Source organism: Phaenicophaeus curvirostris, chromosome 28 (assembly GCF_032191515.1).
Source record: "Phaenicophaeus curvirostris isolate KB17595 chromosome 28, BPBGC_Pcur_1.0, whole genome shotgun sequence".
Lineage (NCBI taxonomy): Eukaryota > Metazoa > Chordata > Aves > Cuculiformes > Cuculidae > Phaenicophaeus > Phaenicophaeus curvirostris.
In genome coordinates this window covers 4,563,619-4,585,385 of record NC_091419.1, presented here as the reverse complement: position 1 = coordinate 4,585,385, position 21,767 = coordinate 4,563,619, and the positions used below count along the sequence as shown (strand labels likewise).

General features: G+C 56.1%; 2 protein-coding genes across 6 annotated transcripts in view; one reads left to right on the top strand and one right to left on the bottom strand.

Moving 5' to 3' along the window:
- SH3GL1 (SH3 domain containing GRB2 like 1, endophilin A2) overlaps positions 1-14,585 on the top strand; it is a 28,314-nt gene extending 13,729 nt beyond the window's left edge. Inside the window, exons 2-10 of one of the 2 annotated variants that reach the window (XM_069878160.1) lie at positions 5,260-5,328; positions 5,430-5,502; positions 6,149-6,292; positions 7,976-8,109; positions 9,615-9,773; positions 10,309-10,412; positions 11,958-12,082; positions 12,561-12,614; positions 14,185-14,585. In XM_069878160.1, the coding sequence (XP_069734261.1) occupies positions 5,260-5,328; positions 5,430-5,502; positions 6,149-6,292; positions 7,976-8,109; positions 9,615-9,773; positions 10,309-10,412; positions 11,958-12,082; positions 12,561-12,614; positions 14,185-14,381 (1,059 nt within the window). In that variant the 3' untranslated portion in view covers positions 14,382-14,585. The remainder of the gene's footprint in view (positions 1-5,259; positions 5,329-5,429; positions 5,503-6,148; positions 6,293-7,975; positions 8,110-9,614; positions 9,774-10,308; positions 10,413-11,957; positions 12,083-12,560; positions 12,615-14,184) is intronic. The other variant, XM_069878161.1, reaches the window with a different exon arrangement.
- Positions 14,586-16,703: 2,118 nt separating this feature from the next.
- Positions 16,704-21,593, bottom strand: MPND (MPN domain containing). 4 transcript variants are annotated; one of them, XM_069878130.1, is made up of 13 exons: positions 21,540-21,593; positions 19,815-20,041; positions 19,498-19,728; positions 19,260-19,422; positions 19,102-19,186; positions 18,896-18,992; positions 18,684-18,756; positions 18,527-18,603; positions 18,285-18,453; positions 18,141-18,211; positions 17,958-18,047; positions 16,978-17,070; positions 16,704-16,882 (listed from the first exon to the last, which is right to left on the bottom strand). In XM_069878130.1, the coding sequence occupies exons 1-13, from the start codon at positions 21,541-21,543 to the stop codon at positions 16,796-16,798; spliced, it is 1,467 nt and encodes a 488-aa protein (XP_069734231.1). In that variant the 5' UTR covers positions 21,544-21,593; the 3' UTR covers positions 16,704-16,795. The 4 variants fall into 4 exon arrangements, with proteins under 4 accessions (XP_069734231.1, XP_069734228.1, XP_069734229.1 ...); XM_069878127.1 differs by having other exon boundaries at positions 18,285-18,444; XM_069878128.1 differs by lacking the exons at positions 18,684-18,756; positions 18,896-18,992; positions 19,102-19,186.
- Between the last annotated feature and the right edge of the window lie 174 nt (positions 21,594-21,767).

The window sequence follows — 21,767 nt, the reverse complement described above, 5'->3', positions numbered from 1 at the left end:
TGAGCTGGACATGGGCTTGTGCTCCTGGCAGGAATGTTAATCGGGGTGATGCTGCAGGCAGCAACGAGGGAAATGTGACTTTGAGATGGGATTGGGTGTGTCGTGGTCCTTCTTCAGGCCTTTGGGATCCATTCAGGTTTCGGTGACAGCGTGGGCAGCACCAGGTGACTGATACCTGTCTGTCTGATTCATCTGGTTCACATAAGGATGTTCAGTGCAGTCAAGCAAGGGATGGACCCTTGGGTTTATTTACCACCAGCTTGTCTTGGAGCTGGGCAGTCGAGATGAGGGAATTGGTGGGGTTCGAGGAGAGGTGTGGGGATGTTGTGTTGTAAGTTGGGAGTGGCAGCGCAGCCCTCCGTTGTTTCTCTCCCCCTGCCAGCTGTAAAAGTGAAGCCCTCTCCATCACGCCTTTCCTCCTCCCTGTGTATACATACCATTCCTGCCTCTCCCTGCAGCCAACCTCCTACCGCAGGAGCTAGTTAAACAATAGGTCTTTCATTTCCCAAGATCTTCCACCATGCACAGCCCTTTGAGTTTTGAACGGCGAGAGGAAGTCGGGTAGCGTTCAAATCCCCTGCAAAGGGAACTGATGGAAACTCCCGTGAGCTGATGCTCTTTGAGATGAGGCTGTAGAAACTGCAGAGCGTGGTCGGGATCCGCTCGTCACCGGGAAGAAGTGGCTGTGTCTCATCCCTCTGGGTTAGCTCTCCTGCAGATGAAGCAGGCTGGATGCTGTGCTCCTGGTGGTGCTGCAAGAGCCCTGCACCAGCCTTGAATTAAATGCACCTCCCTCTGATGTCAGGTCAGAGCTATCTAGGGCATATTTCAACTGCTAGTATCCTTTTAATTAAACATAGAAAGGACGCGAGAGATTGATTCCTGGCTTCTCTGTTGGAGTTTGCACGCACTGTCTGCTTCAGCCCTCTTCCCTGCCCTGCGGCGTGGACTGGTTGCGATGCTAGGTAAACAGCCGATCTGTTTTGAAGCAGTTTTATCCGCTGAGCTGTGATGCCCGACTATATCGCCTTGTGCTAATATTTGCTCTAGGGAGTGTTAGGCTCCGGCTGCTGTGGCAGCACGGCTGAGGGCTTCTGCTCTGCCTCTGTGCCCTCTTTCTGAGACACGGCAGCGTCCCTTCAGCTTTAACCTTTTAGTGCTGGTCCAGTCCTGGCAGGGCTGGGAGATCAAAGAAACCAGAGAGCAGACTTGTTCTCAGCTTTCACTCCAAACCAGCTGATGTGCTTCAGCATAAGCCTGCAAGAGAGCATTTGAGCCACCAAATTTGGTTAGTGATTTACATGTCTTGCCTTTCCAGTCCCTCCCTTGGGTTCACATCAGTCTTGGTTGCAGTGTTTCCGAGAGGTTAGGTCCCCAAACAGGGAAAGATGGACGTGTCCCAGATCTTATCTTGGCTGCTCAAGAAATAAAAGCGAAGAACTGTCGCCACAGCCTCGAAAAAAAACTCTGAACTGCTCCCTGAAGGAATCTGTGCTGGGATGTGTGCTGGCAGCACTTCCCCGAGTATCTTACGGTTCACTTGGGCCAAGATGGACACTCCAGGCAGCACGTGGATGGCTTCCTTCCTCTCCCATCCTGCGAGCAAAGGGCAAGCTTAATGCTCCCCTGAGAAGTCAGCTGCCTGCTTTGCCAGCCTTTGCAGGCTCTTTGCAGGCAGCGTGATGAGATGCACGATGTGGCACTTGGAAACTTGGCTCCCAGTCGCATCGCGAAGCTCTAGGTTAAACAAGGAGACAGCAAGAGCTTCTCTTGGCTTGTATCACAGCCTGCACCATGGAGGAATCTGCATTGGTTTGTCTTCCTGCCTGGCAGATTTGGGAGCACAAGGATAGGGATGGAGTGATGGCACATAGTCCCTCCTTTTCTCGTGTGATGAAGCCTCCCAGTTTAATTAGAGCCAGCAGGGAGAGAACCTCAATCTTATTATTCCTTCACTGCAGGGTGCCAGTAGCATTTCTTGGCCCTCAAAAGGAGGATTAAATTAGTCTGCAAGCAACGGTGGGGGGGGGGTTCCCTCCTTCACATCTCTTCACTCTCTGGGAGGGTGTTAAGCCTCCAAAATCACTGTGGTGATCAATGCCTCTGACATGGCACGCAGCCCCTGATTACAGCAGAGCTCCCTGCCAGAGGGGTTATTTGCAGCTTTCTGGGCTGCAAATCCGTGGGTGGGTGGGTGGAGAAAAATGGGAATGGAATTGCTGGGGATAATTGCACCCTTCCCAGGTGTGTTAACAAAACAAAGGAGGTTTCCAGAGGTGTAACCTTTGCAAAAGTGATCCAGGCGCGGAGGATGTGGGACTTTTGGCAGGGGACAAGCAATGGAAGCTGGGAGCGAGCTTTGTTCTGCGAAGCTGGCCCTGGCAGGCTGAGCAACTGCTTCGAGGGGTTTTCCTCCTCTTTGGTGTGTCTGGAGAGGAATGTGCACCTCCCGAGCTCGAAGCCAGCTTCCCAGGGTGTGTGCTGGCACCCTAAGTGTGGAGCAGGCATCCAAAAAAAGAGGAAGAAATCCAGCTCAGATCGGTTGTCCATCTGCAGGCAGCTCTGGGCCATGATTTCCCTTCTGGGCCTCTTCCAGGGCATGGCAGGGTGCAGGGCTGGGCCATCCTGCCACACTCTTACTGGGGCCTGTGAAGACTTCATCTGGGGGGTTAAGCAGGAGAATTAAATCCAGAGCTGAGCTGGGTGAACCAGGAGAGCAGCAAGCCTTTCCTTTCCCCCAGAGTCTAAATGTCAAGGGTGAACTACAGCAATCCCTCTTTGTCTGGCATCTCGGGCTCTCTGCTGAACTGTGCTTCCTCTGAGAGAGGAAAAAAAGGCTTCCTCTGGTGCGGTGAGGCCCCAAGAGGCTCTTGCCTTGTTTGTCAGCCTTGTTGAGCTACTGGTTTGGCCTTGTGGTGATTGATGCTGCGTGGCTCTGCTGGGCGGTCATAGAATCTTAGAATCATAGAATCACCAGGTTGGAAGAGACCCACCAGATCATCGAGTCCAACCATTCCCATCAATCACTAAACCATGTCCCTCAGCACCTCGTCCACCCGTCCCTTAAACCGCTCCAGGGAAGGTGAATCAACCCCCTCCCTGGGCAGCTTCTGCCAGGGACCAATGACCCTTTCTGTGAAAAATTTTTTCCTAATGTTCAGCCTGAACCTCCCCTGGTGGAGCTTGAGGCCATTCCCTCTCATCCTGTCCCCTGTCCCTTGGGAGAAGAGCTCGGCTCCCTCCTCTCCACAACCTCCTTTCAGGGAGTTGCAGAGAGCAATGAGGTCTCCCCTCAGCCTCCTCTTCTCCAGGCTAAACACCCCCAGCTCTCTCAGCCGCTCCTCTTCTTCTCCAGCCCCCTCACCAGCTTCGTTGCTCTTCTCTGGACTCGCTCCAGAGCCTCAACATCCTTCTTGTGGTGAGGGGCCCAGAACTGACCCCAGGATTCGAGGAGCGGTCTCCCCAGTGCCGAGTCCAGAGGGAGAAGAACCTCCCTGGCCCTGCTGGCCACGCCGTGTCTGATCCAAGCCAAGATGCCATTGGCCTTCTTGGCCACCTGGGCCACTGCTGGCTCATGTCCAGTCCCTGTCAACCAACACCCCCAGGTCTTTCTCCTCCAGGCAGCTCTCCAGCCAGAAGGTGTGTTAGAAGAACTCTCCATGCTCCCCAGTCTCTCCTCCGCAACGTCTGTGCTGCCTCGACAGCGTTGACTGGTTGCTGATGTCTCCCAGCGAGATTCGAGAGGTTTATCAGCTGTGCCTGTGCTCTGAGCAGCCGTGTTTGTGCTCAGCACCCGGGCCAAGCTCTTGGCACACTGAGGGTCTTTGAGGATGCACATGATTATTTTTTTCTCCTCCCTGTTTTGGGGTCTAGAAATGGGATTTTTGCTGAAACACTGAAGATTTTGTTCTTCTTTGTAATAAGAGGTATTTCTTTTGCATGTCCCGCTTGGTAACTTGATTTTGGGGGCTAAGCATGGCGGGGTAGGATGAGAACGCAGGGCAGGTGGCTGGTGTAATGTCACCGAGTGCTTTCGAAACTGGGACGTTACCTAAAAGCTGCTTTTCCCTGCCTTTTCTTCAAAAAATGTGAGGAACCGTTTTGAATCCCTGTGGGAGCGGGAGGGTTCCTGAGGAAGAAAGACTCGATAAAATCAAGTATTTGATGTTGAAGTAAACAAACCTGTATTGTTCATCCAGGACTGGAGTTTTGACTACAAACATGAGAAATCTTGGCTGTGCCCTGCGGCAGGCGTCAAGCGCTTGGGCGTCAGCGCTGGTTTCCTAGACCACTTCTGATGTCTGTATATGTAATTTGCTCTCTGTTTGGACCAGTTTAGAGAAAGATAATCACTAGTTTTGGCCAATCCACTTGTCATGTATCACCAGGCGCTGTTGCTTGCTTTGCCACACCAGCATGGGGCAGGGAAGGAAACTTTCCTCTCCGTTTGGGCTGCAGGGAAGGACATTTTTAGATAGATTTAATAAGGCACGTATTATCTTTCAGTTTGGACAGTTGAATGGTGAGCTTTAGGGAGCAGGCATCTTTTCTGAGACCAAGCAATAATTAGAAGAAAGCTGATAAGCCCTTGACACAAATATCCAAAAGCAGCGCTGTCTTTATAGTTTGTCACACATCTCTCCTTTTCACTAGTTTTGGAACAGGAGTCAGGGCCACGATGATAAATTGATTTGAAAACGTTGCTGTAGCTTTTGCAGATCTCTTCATCCTCTGTTTACAAAGAATTCAAACCCCCCGAGCTTCAGATCCTGAGCAACCTCCAGAATTCCCCCTAGCAGTGCTGGTTTAGGGCTTTAGGAGGTCTCAGCTCTCTCCAGACTCTGTTCTTGCGCTGGCTGCTGTGAGCAGAGTGTGTTTGTTCCCTGTTTACTTGCATTTTGCTGTGTGTGAAACTGAATCCTTGGCTCAAAATGGAGTCGAGAGACAACTCTGCTGCTTGCTTTTTCCAGCAAGCCTTGGAGCTGGAGCCGTGTGGTGTGATTTAAGGAGCTGTGTAGCATCTGGTGGGTGAGGAATATCCTGTGCGTTGGGAGGGTAGGAGATGCTTGGATTTCAGTGGAGCAGGGTTAGCAAAGACATGTCTTTTTAATGTGCTTCGAGCTGTTCCTGCCACCTCCTTTCTCTTGCAGATGCTGTCTGGGCCACCCATATTCCCTGTACAATTACTGCATGAGGTGTAAGGAACTTTAAGCAGCTAGTATCATGCCTGATTCTTTCTCCTTTGTTCTTTTTCTGCAGCTGGTCAGTGAGAAGGTCGGAGGAGCTGAAGGGACCAAACTTGACGATGACTTCAAGGAAATGGAAAAGGTGAGTAGGGAATAAGAGAAATCTCTAAAATAACTCCTTTGGCCTTGCTGAAACCCTGAGTTGAACTTCACTGCTGCTGCCTTATCTTGTCTTTCCCCAAGAAAGTGGACCTGACCAGCAAGGCAGTTACAGAAGTATTGACCAGAACAATAGAGTACCTCCAGCCGAACCCGGGTGAGTGCCTCGATTTCTCCTTCCCCCTTCCCTCTGTCCCCCAGTTTTCCAGGAAAGAGGCAAAGGGGACAGAGAGGCATCAAGAGAGAGCTTTTTTGGCCCTGAGATACTGGTCACAAGCCCACATTTGAGATCAGGCAACTCAGGTGAAGATCCAGGCATCCCTCTTGCCCCATGCTGTGTTTCTGGGCTCTAAGATGCTGCTGTTGAACAGTGAAGGAACAGGCACATCTTTAGCCTTGGACCTAGAGAGGCCCTGAAGGGGACCCATTTTTCTTGGAATGCCCAGAAAAATTGGCGTCTCTGGGCTGGGAAGGGGCGGCTGGCTTTGTAGGCATTACCTCTGGCTCCTGCTGTCATGCATGCTTCCAGCCACCACCTCATTCAGAGAACGCTCCAGGGACGGTGGGAGGGCTGGGGAAACTCCTTTGGCCTTCACAGGCTTCACTGGGGAACTATTTTTGCTTGCTGTCTTGGAAAAGAAACTTCTCTTTTTGAGGCGAATTATATTTCTGGTAGATGAAGACAATAGGTCTTCTTGGCTTTGGGTGTAGCTTTGGAAAAAAAAAAAGAAAGTTGGCAGTGGCCAGCAGCTGCTGGCGAGTCCGAGTAATTGCAAACACGGCTGTGGCTGTTTCTGTGCCAGCTTCCAGAGCCAAGCTAACCATGCTCAACACGATGTCGAAGATCCGTGGGCAGGTGAAGAACCCCGGCTACCCGCAGTCGGAGGGGCTGCTGGGGGAGAGCATGATTCGATACGGCAAGGAGCTGGGCGAGGACTCCAACTTCGGTGAGTGTCCCATCAGGCCAGCTCCTCCTGTGAGCGTGCGGACGAGGTGGTGAGGATTGCTGCCACATTTCCAAGCTGTTACTCCGAATCTGGAAGGGCCGTTTGACCTTTTGCATCACCTAACAGTGCTGGGGGCTTTGAAAAGAGGTTTGAATGCTTCCATCTGGGACAGCAGGGCAAGGGCAAGCAGAGCCAAGTGTCCTGAATCCTGATCCATGGAATTACATGCAAAACCATCTCTTAATGCTTCTTATTAAACACAGATAAATTTGCATGTAGAAAAAAATATTTCTTTGCTTCTAAACTGAACGGTGGCATGGAAACAAGATTGAGTGAGAGTCAGAGTTTTATGGTGCGGTTTCCAGCTAGAGCTGTGCTATAGGGAAGCTGTAGCCAAGAAATCATTTTGCGTGGCAATCTCTCTTAAATACGTGCAACTTGCAGGGAAGAGGGGGGGTGAAGCCTTTTGGTGACATCAGTTTTAATCCTCTAAAACATCAGCCTGCACATATGGTAGAGCTGGTAGAGCGCACAGCTGGCTGATGGCTTCCAGAGCAGGGAGGAGCTGCCTTGTCTCAGGAATATTAAAAAGCTCTGGCTACTTTGTGGGAGTGACTCTTGAGTGTCTCTGGTCAGCTTAGAGCTCTTTCTTGGCTCACAGGAACCAGATTTGTTACAGAGAGCAAGGGGAAAGGAAGTTTTTAGAAGAACACACCAAACCTGATTTCTTTTAATAGCCTCTCTTTAAAGGAACACTCATCTTGATAAGTGACTGTGTTTGTACTGTGTCCCTCCCTAGGACAGGTTACCTGGAGTTATTGCAATTAAAACAACTCTTGTGGCTATTTTGTTTCCAGCTGGATAGTGGGGAGGTGGTTTCGCTTTGCCCTCTGTTTCACTCGTGCATTCTCCTCTGCTAATGTAGTGCTGAAACGATTGGTTTGCCAAAGCTACACAGGAATAATTTGATCTATAAATGGTTTCCACTGGAGTAAAAAGCCAAGGCTAAATATGCTTTGCTGCGAGTCTGCCTGGCTTAACTGTCATGTGGCAGGAGCCTCAAAAAAGCATGAAACTAAGTAGGTTTCAATAAGCAACTTTGAGCTCTAATTCAGAGGGGAGGAAAAGGGCTAAGATTGGCCTGGTAGAGGCTGGTGTCTAAAATGAATGAAAATCTGCAGGTTTGCTGACAGCATCTGGGGAAACTTGAAAGGTTGATCAGAGCATTTAGGGCTTAAAATAGTCTAAACAAAAGGATGGCCAGGCTGGATCAGACAGAACACGCCTCTGCCCCAGGTTGCTCTTGCCAGCAGTGGTCAAGGAGCAGAGCGAGGTTAAAGCGCTGCGTGGCCAGTTAGCAGCTCAGCAACTCCTGAGCTAACAGGGAGCTTAAAAGTATTACTTTTAAGAATATTTTTACCTTCTCCTTCCTCTGTGTGGAGATTGCTCCTGTTTTGCAGAGGGAAGAAATGAAACATGCTAGTGAAGTGTCTTGTGTCTCACTCCTTACCAGGCTTGTAGATTTGCTCCAAATAGAAATGTGGGAGCATTGGACAGGGATGGAGTCTGCACACGCTGAGTGTCTTGGCAGAATGGCTCTGCTTGCAGCTGCCACAGACTTTGATGCTGTTTAACTGGCTGGCTTCTTCTCCCTTCCTCTTCCCATCCTGTTCTCACTCGAAGGTGATGCGCTTCTTGATGCTGGCGAATCTATGAAGCGGTTGGCTGAAGTGAAGGACTCGCTGGATATTGAAGTCAAACAAAATTTTATTGATCCCCTCCAGAACCTGTGTGACAAAGACCTGAAAGAGATCCAGGTAAACACCATGATGTTTTTCTCTCTCCTCACCTCTTTCAATTCTGGCCTCTCATAGCTATCAGTGCACGTAACCACTTGCTCTGTCATGATGGGAACCAAGGACTTTCTTAACTATTGGGTCTGTTCCCTTGCACTTTGTGTGCTTCCTCTCTTCAGATTCACTAGTATTTCTTCCTTGCTCAGCACCGCTTCTGCTGCTGCTCCTGAGCAGCTTGTAAGGCAGCATGCAGGTTTGAATGGTTGATTTACCATGTTTTATGGAGGATGCTGTGGGAGTATATCGCAACATGCATTCTGGGCTTGCTGAATTCAGCTTTTTGTGCTCTGAGCTCCCAGCTGTGTTACGTTTGGCTCCCCAGCACGAAACCTCACTGTGTTCTTGACGGCTGCTGGTTCTGTTCTGTTAGCAGCCTGGATCCTGTGACACAGCTTTCAAGCTGTGAGGAAGCTTCCCTCTAGGTCTCGTACACAGCATCTCAAGAAAGCCCTTCAGTGTCTCGCTGGGGTGACAGGGAACTTGGTAGCTCCTGCGTGCTACCGTAGAGATAAATCCATGCAAAGCATGGCCAGGCTTTGTGATAGGATCCACCCCAACCTGTAATGCCCAATGCTGCTCTCTCAAGTGAATTTTCACTTACAGTTGTGTTCCAGATAAATAACCACCAACTACTGTTTCAGGACTTAACTGTACTCGGGTTCTGCAAGCTGCCATGTAGCTAATTTAAACAGCCCTGCCCTAAGCAGTCACGGGGTGCGATGCCCAGAACCTGCATCCCAGTTCTGGAGAGCCAGACATCCTCAGCGCTCCTGGGGAGCTGAATGTAGCAAGGCAACTCTTCATCTTCCCGAAAGGCTTGCATGGGGAGCAGAACAGGGCTGCTCCCTGCAGCTTGTGGCTGGAAGGTGGTGAAATCGTATTGCTATTTCAATTTGTTGAGGGTTGTTTCTTAGTAAAAGGCTCCTGCAGCCATGGCAGAAATCTCTGCCAAGTTGAGTTCTGACAGTCCACTCCTCCCTGTCGCCTCGCAGCAGCCTCGCTCCTGCATCCTGGGGCCTCTCTGGAATCCAAACGAAGGTGGGAGCCACAGAAGCGTGTGCTTAAGATCAGATTTCTGAGACAAATGAACTTGGCCTGTAACTAGAGCTGCCTACCCAGCAAGAGAGCTTGGTTGCTTCCAGACTGTCTTTTCCTTCTTTTCCTTTACTGTTTATAACCGTTTTCTCCCAAGTGACAGGGGACAGGACGAGAGGGAATGGCCTCAAGCTCCACCAGGGGAGGTTTAGGCTGAACATTAGGAAAAAATTTTTCACGGAAAGGGGTCATTGATCCCTGGCAGAGGCTGCCCAGGGAGGGGGTTGAGTCGCCTTCCCTGGAGGCGTTTAAGGGACGGGTGGATGAGGTGCTGAGGGACATGGTTTAGTGTTTGATAGGAATGGTTGGACTTGATGATCTGGTGGGTCTTTTCCAACCTGGTGATTCTATGATTCTGTGATTCTTCCCAGCACCATCTCAAGAAGCTGGAAGGCAGACGCTTGGACTTTGACTACAAAAAGAAACGACAGGGCAAAATCCCCGATGAGGAACTTCGACAGGCCATGGAGAAATTTGAAGAGTCCAAGGAAGTCGCGGAGACCAGTATGCACAACCTCCTAGAAACCGATGTGAGTGCATGAGGGGAGTGCCAGCTCCTCTGCCCTGAGCTGCCAAGTGGGTGGCATGTTCCTCTGTACACGAGCCTGAGATCTCTCGAGGGATGCAGAAGTTCGACACTAATTTCCACTCTTGTCTTTGCAAGTGTGGTTCTGCTTTCTGAGTACCCAGATCTGAGTGCCCAGCACATGGCTTGGTGGGCCTCTATTTCTTTCTGTAGCCCCTCTTCCCGATCCAGCTCTTGGACAGAGGGGAGATGGGGCTTGTACCAAAACAGATCTCAGTGTGGTGGGAGTAAGTTTGGGCAGGTTGTGCAGCTTACTTGGGAAGGATTTGAACAGCTAGCAAAGCCCGGAGTTTGATAGAAGGTGTCCTCTGTCTTGCTGAGTCTTGGCCAGTATCTGAAATCCCAAACCTTCTCCTCATCTTCCTGTGGAAGTTGCCCTTCGTACACGTCCTCAGAATGGTCTCAGCCCCCATGTGCAATGCAGGAGTCTCCTGTCAGCTGGAGAGAGCCATTCATCCCACCTTGGTGTGATTCCACAGATCGAGCAGGTGAGCCAGCTCTCAGCCTTGGTGGACGCGCAGCTGGACTACCACAGGCAGGCGGTGCAGATCCTGGATGAGCTTGCGGAAAAACTCAAGCGCCGGTGAGTCTCGGTGGGCTGTAGGCACTCTCAGTTTTCACAGCCACAAGCTCTCCCTGTGATACTTGTCTGTAAGTACTTGACCATCCCTCTAAATCTCTTCAGTGGTGTTAAAGCCATTTCTTGCCATCACTAGAACTTCAATCCAGACCTCCTCCAGGCGGGAGGGAGCAATGTGAGCTGCACAACCTGTTTTCAATGACAGGCAGAGTCTGACACCTGAAACAAAGCCTCTGTGCTTGCGCAACTGGTCCCCACTGGGCTGAGTCCTGCCTGAATCGGGCTGTGCTGCTTCTAGGGAGGCTGGAGTTCGCTTTGGCAGGGCTGGAGAAGGGTGAAATCCCCTTCATGCCAAGGAGCAGTCTGCACTGTGAGTGTTTTCAGCCAGAACCAGGGTAGAGCCAGAAGCTGCATCTCACTGTTGGAGCAGATGGCTCAGATGTCATGAGCTGAATGTGCCTGTTACCCTGTGTCACCTGGAACTGCTCAGCCATGACCTTCCATTGTGATTAAGGAGGGTGCTTGGACGTTGGCCACGGTTGTGACCCAGAAGGGTCCACGTCCAGGGCTCTCGGTTGCTCTGAAGAGTGGAAGGTGAGTGTAGTGTGGTGAGGATGACATGGTGGTCACAGACGGTGGAAGAGCACCCACATCATCTCCTTAAAGGCAAGAATCTCCACCAGAACCCTTGTTTTCCGGCAAACCCTACTCCTTTCTGTCTACGCAGTGGTCTCCTGGTAGACCCTGCCACTCATGCTCTCAAGTTTTGAGCCACGTGAGCTGGTGAAAGGCAGATGGGTATCTGGCACGCAGGAGCAGGGAGAGACATGGAGCTGCCTGGTCTTGCTGCCCTCCCTGCCCCTCTTGGAGTGCCTGACCTCCGCAGCAGCCCCAGGGAACACGCAGACGCTGCTGGAGTGCCAAGAAACACAGAGGTGCTGTTGAAATACCAAGCAAGCTGGTTCGCGTGACTGCCCTGACTGGCACAGTCAGTTCTTCCTGCTGCTCTGTCTCTCCTGAGCAAGCATCTCCCCAAACCCTGACCAAGGAAGGAGAGGTGGCTTCATTGCATCGGGAGCTTCCCTGTGGAGCTGGGGATGTGTCTTCCTCCACCTGGCACGGGGTGGCTTGGCCCGAGCCAGGGCAGCATCTCTGATTCTCAGGGCGATGCTGCTTTTGCTGCTCTTTTTCACGTAGAAGAAACTGCTGAGTGGATATTGTGTCTGGTTTGAATTAAGAAGAGCTGGGGAGGATCCTGCCAAGTTTGAGCTTTGGAACTGCAGCACGAGTGTCCTCTGCTGGCCTGAATTGCCTGAGACACCTTCGTAGCGAAGCCTGGAGCATTCTAACCCCAGGCTTGCCCAGGTCCCAAAGCCTGCGCAAGATCCATCTTCAAAATGCCTCAGTGCAAAGGGTTTTGCAGATTCTTGTCTACAAACCAATCATCTTCTCCCATATATAGCCCACAAGGAGAATAAATACTACCTTCATCTCCTTATATTCTGTTTCATATTTTAATTTACCCTCATTCCTTTTTCCTTCTTCCAGGATGAGAGAGGCGTCCTCACGTCCCAAGCGGGAATACAAGCCCAAACCCAGGGAGACATACGACTTGGGAGACACTGACCAGTCTAATGGGGGCTTCTCTTGCAATCCTGCCCCCAAAATCTCAGGTAAAGTTGTCCCCTGTGTGCGCACACACAGGTGCCTCTGGAGCAGCTTCTGGGGATGGAAGGGAACTTCTCTGCTTGGCAATACTGTGTTTATGGTGTGCTGGATGTGCCTGCACAAGCTGCTGGCTCTGAAGAAGTCGGAAATGCCTCTAGACTTGGGCTGTTTTCTCTTGGGGCTCAGCAACCTTTGTTGTGTTGGCTTAGGGGATGTCCCAGTGGGGCCTCCAGCCCAGACCACTCACTTCTAGTGCCCCAACAGTGCCAGCAGTGGCACACAGGAAAAATCAAGCACCTCTCTCTCCCTCCCCTTCTTCCATCATGTTGCATTCATCCCTCCTTTGTCCTGGCAAGGCAGACAGGTCGCTAACACAGCATGTGGGCTGCCCTGTTTCTCCTAACAGATCCTCCCTTTGGGCCCTGCCTTTCCCTTTATCCAGTTCACGTTGTTTTAAGCATGTCTCTTTTTGTTTGGAAGCAGCTTCCTCCTCTTTCCGATCCGACAAGCCGTCCCGGGCCTCCGTCAGGAGTATCCGTGAGTTTCCTCCCTCCACACTGCATGATGTGTGACCATCTCTCCCCATCCCTCCTCGTTCCTCCTGTGATGCTGCCGCTTGGAGCCTCTAAAACCTCCATGCTGAGCCTGGCCAAGCCTCAACTAATCCCCAAATCAAAACAGCCACGCTGTATTGGTATTTACCACCCCAAAGCTGAGGCCTTTGCTCACTTGGAGGAGTTGTAGCAGCTATCATCACGCAGGCACGTCCTGCGTGAGGCCACAGGGATCAGATGCTCTTCCACGAGGTATCAGGTATCTCGAGGATTATCCATTCTGGTTACAAACACCCCAGCTTGGATCTGTCCCACTTCTGCTCGTGCTGTGCCCCGTACCCCACTGCTGGAGGCTGGGGGAGCGGGTTTTGTGGAGCGTGGTCCCAGCTGGACAGTGAGGAGCCTCGTGTGGGTTGTGAGTGTGGCATCCTGCTAAAGGGACCAGGAGGGGTCTCGGTGGGGTCTGTGGCTCAAAAGCTGTTGCAGTGGGGAAAGCTCATGGGGCAGGAGGACTTGAGGGGCCTGGTGTACGGGAAATGCTGTGGTGGTGGGACCAGCCGCGCATTTTTGATAAGCTCCCTCAAGAACATGAATATGCTTGGCTGCTGCTCATGGTGTTCCCCAGGTTCTAACGCTTGGTCCTTTCTCGCTGTGGATATTCAGCAGACCCGAAGTGGTGGGTGCTGCTCACGCCGTCCCCCTTGCGCTGGTTGGAAGAGCTCTAGCACCGAGGGAGGGGAGCGGGAGCCCCGCAGACCCTGGTGGTCTGGGTTACCTTGGTCCCTTTTTGGTATCCTTGCATCCCAAAACGTTAGTGCAGAGACAGAGCAAGCAGCAGCTCCCCCCATTATTAAAAAATCACCCCCTTTGCAATCAAAAGGTCTGATCCTTAAATCACGGAGCTGAGATGGGGAAAAGACTTGGGGTTTCTACCCAGTTTTGGGGCCCCTTGCATGGAACAATGAGCTGCTAACTGATCTGAAGCCCTGTGCCTTGGGAGGCAGTTGCAGTCCTCTCCTTCCCATCACCCTCAGACTTGGGGTGACCCCTCTAACCCAGAGGGACCCCTGGTGTCCTCCTTCACCATCTACTGATGTCCAACCCCGTCATCGACTAACGGCTGAACTGCTCAGCACGCTCCCTCATCTCTAGAGGAGTAACAGGGCTTTTCACCCCCTGTTTTCTAGCACTGTGGTCGGTTTAGGTTGGAGTTTAGCCTAGCACGGGGGAATTCCAGGCAGGAACTGGCAGCACAGGGTGCTGGAGGCACGGAGAAGCTCCTAAAGGACGTGGTTACAGCAAGAAAGCAGAGGAACTAGTGAGCTAAAAAACAACGAGGAGTTGAAACTCAGGTAAAGCTACCATCGTGGGTAAAGTGAAGAGCAGGGCTGAGGCAGGTTGTGAAAACAGCCGTGCAAGGTGATGATCCCGCACGGTGGCTGGATCTGGAATCTGCCACTGCGAGTGTCCCCGGCGCTAGCAGAGCCGGGAGCTCAGGAGAAGGGGGTCTGTGCGAGGACCCTGCTCACCTCCCCCCCCGCCTCTCCCCGCAGCCCCCCTGGACCAGCCGTGCTGCAAGGCTCTCTACGACTTCGAACCCGAAAACGACGGCGAGCTGGGCTTCAAGGAAGGCGACATCATCACCCTGACGAACCAGATCGACGAAAACTGGTACGAGGGCATGATCAACGGCCAGTCGGGCTTCTTCCCCCTCAACTACGTGGAAGTGCTGGTTCCGCTACCTCAGTGAAACGGCATCGCTCCCATCCCCGCTCCGCTCGCACGGGGCCGAGCCTCCATTCCACCTCCCTCCTGACTCCGGCCCGCGGCGAGGCCGTGTTATCTCTGTGTCACCTCGGGGCGAGATTGCCACCAGGGAACAAGCCAGAAGGGTCGAATGGCCCCGTCACCCCCTGTGAATTTGGTTATTTTAAATTTATGGGTTCTTTTTGTCCTTCTGGTGCTTGAACTTCGGTACTTTGCGCACCCTGCCAGGTCCCTGCCAGCTGTACGATTGTCACAGGCCTCTCTCCTTGTCCAGTTTCTCTCTTTCCTTTGGGTCAAGCATCTGGATGAGCCAGGTGGGAGAGCCTGGGATGCATCCTTCGCGCTGAGCATCAGCGTGGGGAGACTCATGGCCCCGTGGCAAAGCAGCACCCAGCCTCACCCCCCTGTCCCGTTGAACACTACCCTGCAGCTCCCCAGCCTCCCTGCAGCCCAGCGCTGACGCAGGACCCTGTCTCTCCCCTCTCCCGGGGGCTCAGGGGAGGGAGGCCGTGGCACAGCAACACTACGACACCCGGCAAACACTACGCCAGCCCTGCAGTGCAGGTGCTGAGTCCTGCCTGGGGCTCCGTGCCATCCCTCCTCGCCCTGGAGGGACGTTCAGCTCTCCTGCCCCTTCCCCACAGAGCTCAATTCCAGAGGGAGTGGCTGCTCCCTTCACCCCTTGGTTTTAAGTGTTTTTAAGCCAGGTTGCTCCAGACTTTAGGCTTTTCCTACTACAAACTCTACCGAATCTGTCAGAGCTGGAGGACAGTTTGGGGGGGTTGGGCTGGTCACAGTTCTTTTCCTCCAAAGGCTCTGCACTTACTCTCCCTGGGGAGCTGTCAGCACCCTGTCCCGTAGGACCGGGGCTCGCGGCCACGGGGAGCTCGCCTGACCCTCACGTACCCTTCCTGTGCCCTGCACCTCTGCCCCACAGCCACCCCACCTTGGGGACAGCCCCGTGTCCCTCTGCTTTTGGTGGGAAATGATCATGTGTTTAGGCTGCCTCCACCTGCTCCTTTTTACGGGGTTCAGAACGGGGCCGTGGCTCTCGCCTCCTTGGTTTTCCTTGCTAAGACGTGGTCTCTTCCTCCCCTGCCTGGGCTCCCTCCGGCCTGGCCGGGGCTGATGCAGCACATCCCGCTGCTCCCGGCTCCCGTGACAGTCACGCAGCCCCTTGGTAAGGATTTTAACCGTGTATGTTGATGCATGTCCTGCCCCCTCTCCCGCTCCCGGCAGGCTGCCCGGTGCCCCCGCGACCCTGCTCCCAATTCACAGAGGGCACAGGGCAGCCCCTTCTCTCTCCAAGCAGCGCAGGGAGACCAAGGGACCGGGATCCTTGGGGGCTTTCACCTCTGTCCCCTCTCCGCTGGGGACCAGGGTCACTTCCTGGGAATGCTGGCTCCCGCTCAGGTGGATTGAAATGTGTTTAGTCAGCTGGGATAACTTGCTAGACCTTTTTTTTTTTTTTTTTTTTTGTAATGGTTTCTCCTGGTATTTAGGGGAAAAAAAAAGACAACCCACAAATCTCAACTTGTATCTCTGAATGAAAGTATTAAATGTTTTCTTCTTTCTAACTTGGGCGTCTTCTCTGTGAGGGCGAGACTGAGCTCCAGGAGCCACCAAGGGACAAAGAGCAGCCCCAGATTAATCATAGAATCACCAGGTTGGAAGAGACCCACCGGATCATCGAGTCCAACCATTCCCATCAATCACTAACCCATGTCCCTCAGCACCTCATCCACCCGGCCCTTAAACCCCTCCAGGGAAGGTGACTCTACCCCCTCCCTGGGCAGCCTCTGCCAGTGCCCAGTGACCCTTTCCATGAAAAATTTTTTCCTAATGTCCAGCCTGACCCTCCCCTGGTGGAGCTTGAGGCCATTCCCTCTCGTCCTGTCCCTTGGGAGAAGAGCCCAGCTCCCTCCTCTCCACAACCTCCTCTCAGGGAGTTGGAGAGAGCAATGAGGTCTCCCCTCAGCTTCCTCTTCTCCAGGCTAAACACCCCCTCTGGTTCAGCCCCCCAAAACCAGGCAGCTGGCTGGTGGCTGCAGCCACCATCTCTCAAAACATCCCCAGGCCAGTGGAGCTGCACACCGGCTCCATCTCAAGAACTGCTCTTTAATCAACTACCACTTCCACAAAGAACTTACAGCCGAGACTCCCACCGACACCCCCCTCCACCGCTGCGCCGGGGCCGGCACAGCCACCCAGGCGGCTACTCCAGGCAGGGCAGGAGCCAGTGAGGTCCCGGGACCCCTCGGGCGAGCTCCCTGGTGCGGTGGGCAAAGCGGGGACCCCGCAGCGCTGCCCCGCGCCGGCTCAGGATGGGCCCCTTGGACTGGGGGAGCTGCCGAGCCGAGCAGGACCTGGTCCGAGTCAGAGGGGGCTCCCGGCCCCTCAGCTGCTGAGCTTGAGGAGGCTGTAGATCTGCTCCAGGATGTGCGCAAAGCTCTGGTCTTTGGGAGTGCGGGAGGCCAGGGAGCCCTGAGACAGGGACACGAGCCACTTAATTAAAACAGATGATGCCCCAGCAAAAGCTCCCTCCCCACCCAGCCCAGCAGAGGAAGCCCCATCCTCACCTTCAGTTTGTCCAGGTAGGTCTGGTCCTGAGTCCACATCTCCTGAAACTTCACCAGGTCAGGGGCTCCCTTGTAAAACTCCACCAACAGCGTCTAGAGTCGGAGGGAGAGAAGGGCTGCAGGCACCGGGGCTGCACGGGGCCCAGGCACATGGACCCCTGCCCCTGCGGCACCAAGACAGATGTGTGGGTTGACAGCGACTGAACATGGGCCAGCAGGGGCCCAGGTGGCCAAGAAGGCCAATGGCATCTTGGCTTGGATCAGACACGGCGTGGCCAGCAGGGCCAGGGAGGTTCTTCTCCCTCTGGACTCGGCCCTGAGGAGACCGCTCCTCGAATCCTGGGGTCAGTTCTGGGCCCCTCACCACAAGAAGGATGTTGAGGCTCTGGAGCGAGTCCAGAGAAGAGCAACAAAGCTGGTGAGGGGGCTGGAGAAGAAGAGGAGCGGCTGAGAGAGCTGGGGGTGTTTAGCCTGGAGAAGAGGAGGCTGAGGGGAGACCTCATTGCTCTCTGCAACTCCCTGAGAGGAGGTTGTGGAGAGGAGGGAGCTGGGCTCTTCTCCCAAGGGACAGGGGACAGGACCAGAGGGAATGGCCTCAAGCTCCACCAGGGGAGGTTCAGGCTGAACATTAGGAAAAGATTTTTCATGGAAAGGGTCATTGGTCCCTGGCAGAGGCTGCCCAGGGAGGGGGTTGAGTCCCCTTCCCTGGAGGGGTTTAAGGGACGGGTGGACGAGGTGCTGAGGGACATGGGTTAGTATTTGATAGGAATGGTTGGACTCGATGATCCAGTGGGTCTTTTCCAACTTGGTGATTCTATGATTCTAAGACCCTGGCAGCACTGAGGGGACGGAGATTGTCACCATCACCGGCGCTCGCAGCAAGATGGGGTGGGTGGTAGAGGCCCAGAGAGCCCCCGATGGGGTTGGGGAGTTGCCTTGCCGGGGAAGACGAGGTTTTGGGGGCTCCACTCCACACTCACCATCTCCTGCAGGACGTCATTGGTGAGGAAGCCATCCTGGATGTAGGCAACCTCCACTTCCATGGGGATGCCGTAGTCGTTAGGCCGTTGCTGGAGGACGGAGAAGCAGAGGGGGTGTCACCCCACAGCACTGGGGCCACCCCTATCCCATATACCCCTCTCCCAGGACCAGCGATCACTGACCTCTGGTGGTGGCATCACCCAGAAAGGTGCAATTTTGGACTCGATACCAGGGTTTCCGTGATAGTAGGGTCCTGCGGGGCAGGGGAGACGGGGCTGACACAGGAGGGTGACAGCGACCGCAGCACCCGCGGCCCCCCAGCTTACCGCAGATGAGGGCCAGGCAGGGCTGGAAGCCGTTGCCGCTCCCCTGCAGCTTGAGCTGATAATCCATCTGCACGTCGATGTCGTGCAGGGTGGGCAGCGCGGGGCCGAAGGGGTGGCTGTGGTACCAGCCCACCAGCGAGAGCCCCCGCAGGAACAGGCTCTGGCAGATCTGGGATGAGTAGACACTGTGGGGCTGGGTCTCCGGGACCCCCAGGACCCTTCCCACCTCAGGGCTGCTTTACCTCCTCCTCCACGGTGCCGGCGGCCTCGGCATCACCCAGGCGGGTCCGGCACGGGAAGGCTCGCAGCACGGTCAGCACTGCAGGGAGGGGAGAGGACACAGGGAGGGGTGGGTGACCCCCCCAGCAGAGCCACCCAGCCACCCACCTTGCTACCTACGCTGCGTGTTGGTGTCCCACCGCCCCCCCAGGTAGCCCACCACTTCGCTCCGTGTCAGGTGGCTGTGGAAATCCTAAAATAGAAAAAGGTTAAAATGAACAGCTTGGCTCGAAAAACACAAATGCTGAGGATACCCCCTCCCTGCAGCTGCCCCCCAGCCCCAATTCATCCCACCCTGGCCACTGCCTGGACACCCTGGGGAGGGGACACACCAGGAGCAAGAGGACGTTGCTGGAAATGGCCACGTTGAAGGGCTGGAACTTGTTGATGGCGGCGAAGGACGTCACCTCGACCAGGGTCTGGGGGTTCCTGGAAGAGCCACAACTCCACTGCCACAGCCGCCCCCAGCCCCTCCTGCACCCCCAGGGCTGGCAGCGGCTCCCGTGGGGCGCGGGTCCCCATCCCCGTCCCCTCCTACCTGGCCGAGTCGCGGGTGCCCAGGGTGCAGTAGCGGACGGGCACTCGAGGTTTGCTCTCCAGCCTTTTTGCCGGGTGGCCGTGATCTGTGAAGCACAACGGCCTCGTCACCACCGCCAGGCTGCCCGGGGTCCCCCAGGAACCTGGGTGCCACCTTACCCGTCCCCGCCGGCTCCACCAGGCTCTTGCACTGCTGCTTCTTGCTCCTCTCCTCCAACTTTTTCGCGGCCACGAGGTCCTGCACGGGCGCCCGCCCCTCCCTCGACGCCTCCTCCTCTTCCTCCTCGGGCACCTCCTCCTCCTCGCCCTCGCTGGGCAGGCTCTGCGGGCAGCACAGGGCTGGCACCCACCCCACCACCCGCCCCCGGGGGGGCACCCAAGGGAGCAGCCAACTCACCTCCTCTACGGGCGCGGCGTTGGGCTGGTTCTTGCGCAGCCAAGCGGCTTTGTACTGGTCTAACTTTTGGCCCTTGTAGCGGACGGACGCCCAGCCGCACCCCGACTTCTTGGCCGGGTTCACCAGGCGCTTGCAGTGGGTGGCCCAGGCGCTCGGGGAGTTGAAAACCTGCCCCGTCTCCTGCCAGGTGATGGTCCCGTCGGCTCCCAGGTCCCCCACGAATTTCTTGCCCTGGTGAGCAGAAGGTGAGTGGATCCATCGGTGCCCCCGGCCGCCACCGCTGCCCCTCACCGCGTCCCCGCACCGGCCGGGCTCACCAGGTAGTAGATGGAGAGGACGCCGTGGGCCGGCTCGAGGAAGCCGTCGCGGAGCAGGACACGGAGCGTGATGCCGCGGCGGGTGAGGACGGCACCCCGGGGGCTCCCTGCCGCCTTCGCCCCGCTCCCGGCCTCCGGCTCGGCCTCCGCCTCATCCAGCCCCTGCTCCAGCTCGTCCTCATCCTCCTCCAGGCCTTCATCCCCTCCCGGGGAGGCGGCTGCCAGCGCTGCGGGACGGGGCACGGCGTGAGGGGCCCTCGGCGGGGACAGCACCCAGGGGGGGCCCTCCAAGAGCACAAGGAGATGGGGATGTGGGGAAAGAAGCACGCAGGGATGCAGGAAGAGGGGACACAAGGAGGATGGACACGGGGACACAGGGACTTCGGGGCAGCAGCACGGGGGACGCTGACAGTGACATGGAGGGGAGATGGGAGGGCACATGGGACGCGATGATTGGGGGACAACGGGACAGGGGGACACGGCTGGGGGCCACGACGACAGGGGGACAGGGCTGGGGGACAGAGGGACACAGTGACAGGGGGACAGAGGGACACAGTGACAGGAAGATGGGGAGTGAAGGCACAGGGGACAGGGGGACAGGGCTGGGGGACAGAGGAACACAGTGACAGGAAGATGGGGAGTGAAGGCACAGGGGACAGGGCTGGGGGACAGAGGGACATGGTGACAGGACGACAGAGCTGGGGGACAGAGGGACACGGTGACAGGGGGACAGGGCTGGGGACAGAGGGACACACTGACAGGGGCACAGGGGGACACGGTGACAGGGGGACAAGGCTGGGGGACAGAGGGACACGGTGACAGGGGCACAGGGGGACACGGTGACAGGGGGACAGGGCTGGGGGACAGAGGGACACGCTGACAGGGGGACAGGGCCGGGGACAGAGGGACACGGTGACAGGGGCACAGGGGGACACGGTGACAGGGGGAGAGGGCTGGGGGACAGAGGGACACGCTGACAGGGGGACAGGGCGGGGGACAGAGGGACACGGTGACAGGGGGACACGGTGACAGGGGGACAGGGCTGGGGGACAGAGGGACACGCTGACAGGGGCACAAGACTGGGGGACAGGGGGACACGCTGACAGGGGCACAGGGCTGGGGACAGAGGGACACGGTGACAGGGAGACAGGGCTGGGGACAGAGGGACACGCTGACAGGGGCACAGGGCTGGGGGACAGAGGGACAGGGGGACAGGGGGACAGGGCTGGGGACAGAGGGACACGCTGACAGGGGGACACAGGGACACGGTAACAGGGGCACAGGGCTGGGGGACAGAGGGAAACGGTGACAGGGGGACAGGGCTGGGGACAGAGGGACACGCTGACAGGGGGACAGGGCTGGGGGACAGAGGAACACGCTGACAGGGGGACAGAGGGACACGGTGACAGGGGCACAGGGCTGGAGGACAGAGGGACACGGTGACAGGGGCACAGGGCTGGGGACAGGGGGACACGGTGACAGGGGGACAGGGCTGGGGGACACAAGGCCTCGGGGACGGCGGCGTGAGGCGCTGGGGCCCTGGTTTGACGCCAGCGGGGTGACGCGGGGCCCCAGCCGCTCCCGGCCCTGCCGGCGGCCCCCGGCGCTGCCCCCCGGGCTGTCCCAGCGCGTTCTCCCCGCGGGGTGTCCCCGGTGGGGGCCCCCGGGGCCCCATCCCGTCCCCCCGCCCCCCTGTCCCCCCCCCCCCCCCCATCCCGGCCGTACCCATCGCCGCCCGCGGGTCCCGGGGCCACCGCGCATGCGCAGGGGCGCGCGGAAGGGGGGGGGGGGGGCCGGCGCAGGTGCAGGCGCGTGCCCGCGCGCGCGCCCGCGCGGCGTCACGTGACGGTCCTGAGGCACCGCCCCCCCCCGCCCTTCCTTCCCTCCGTGAGGGCTGCGTTAACCCCCCGGCTCCTCCTCCCTCCGCCCCTGCAGAGCTCCACGCCCTCCAAC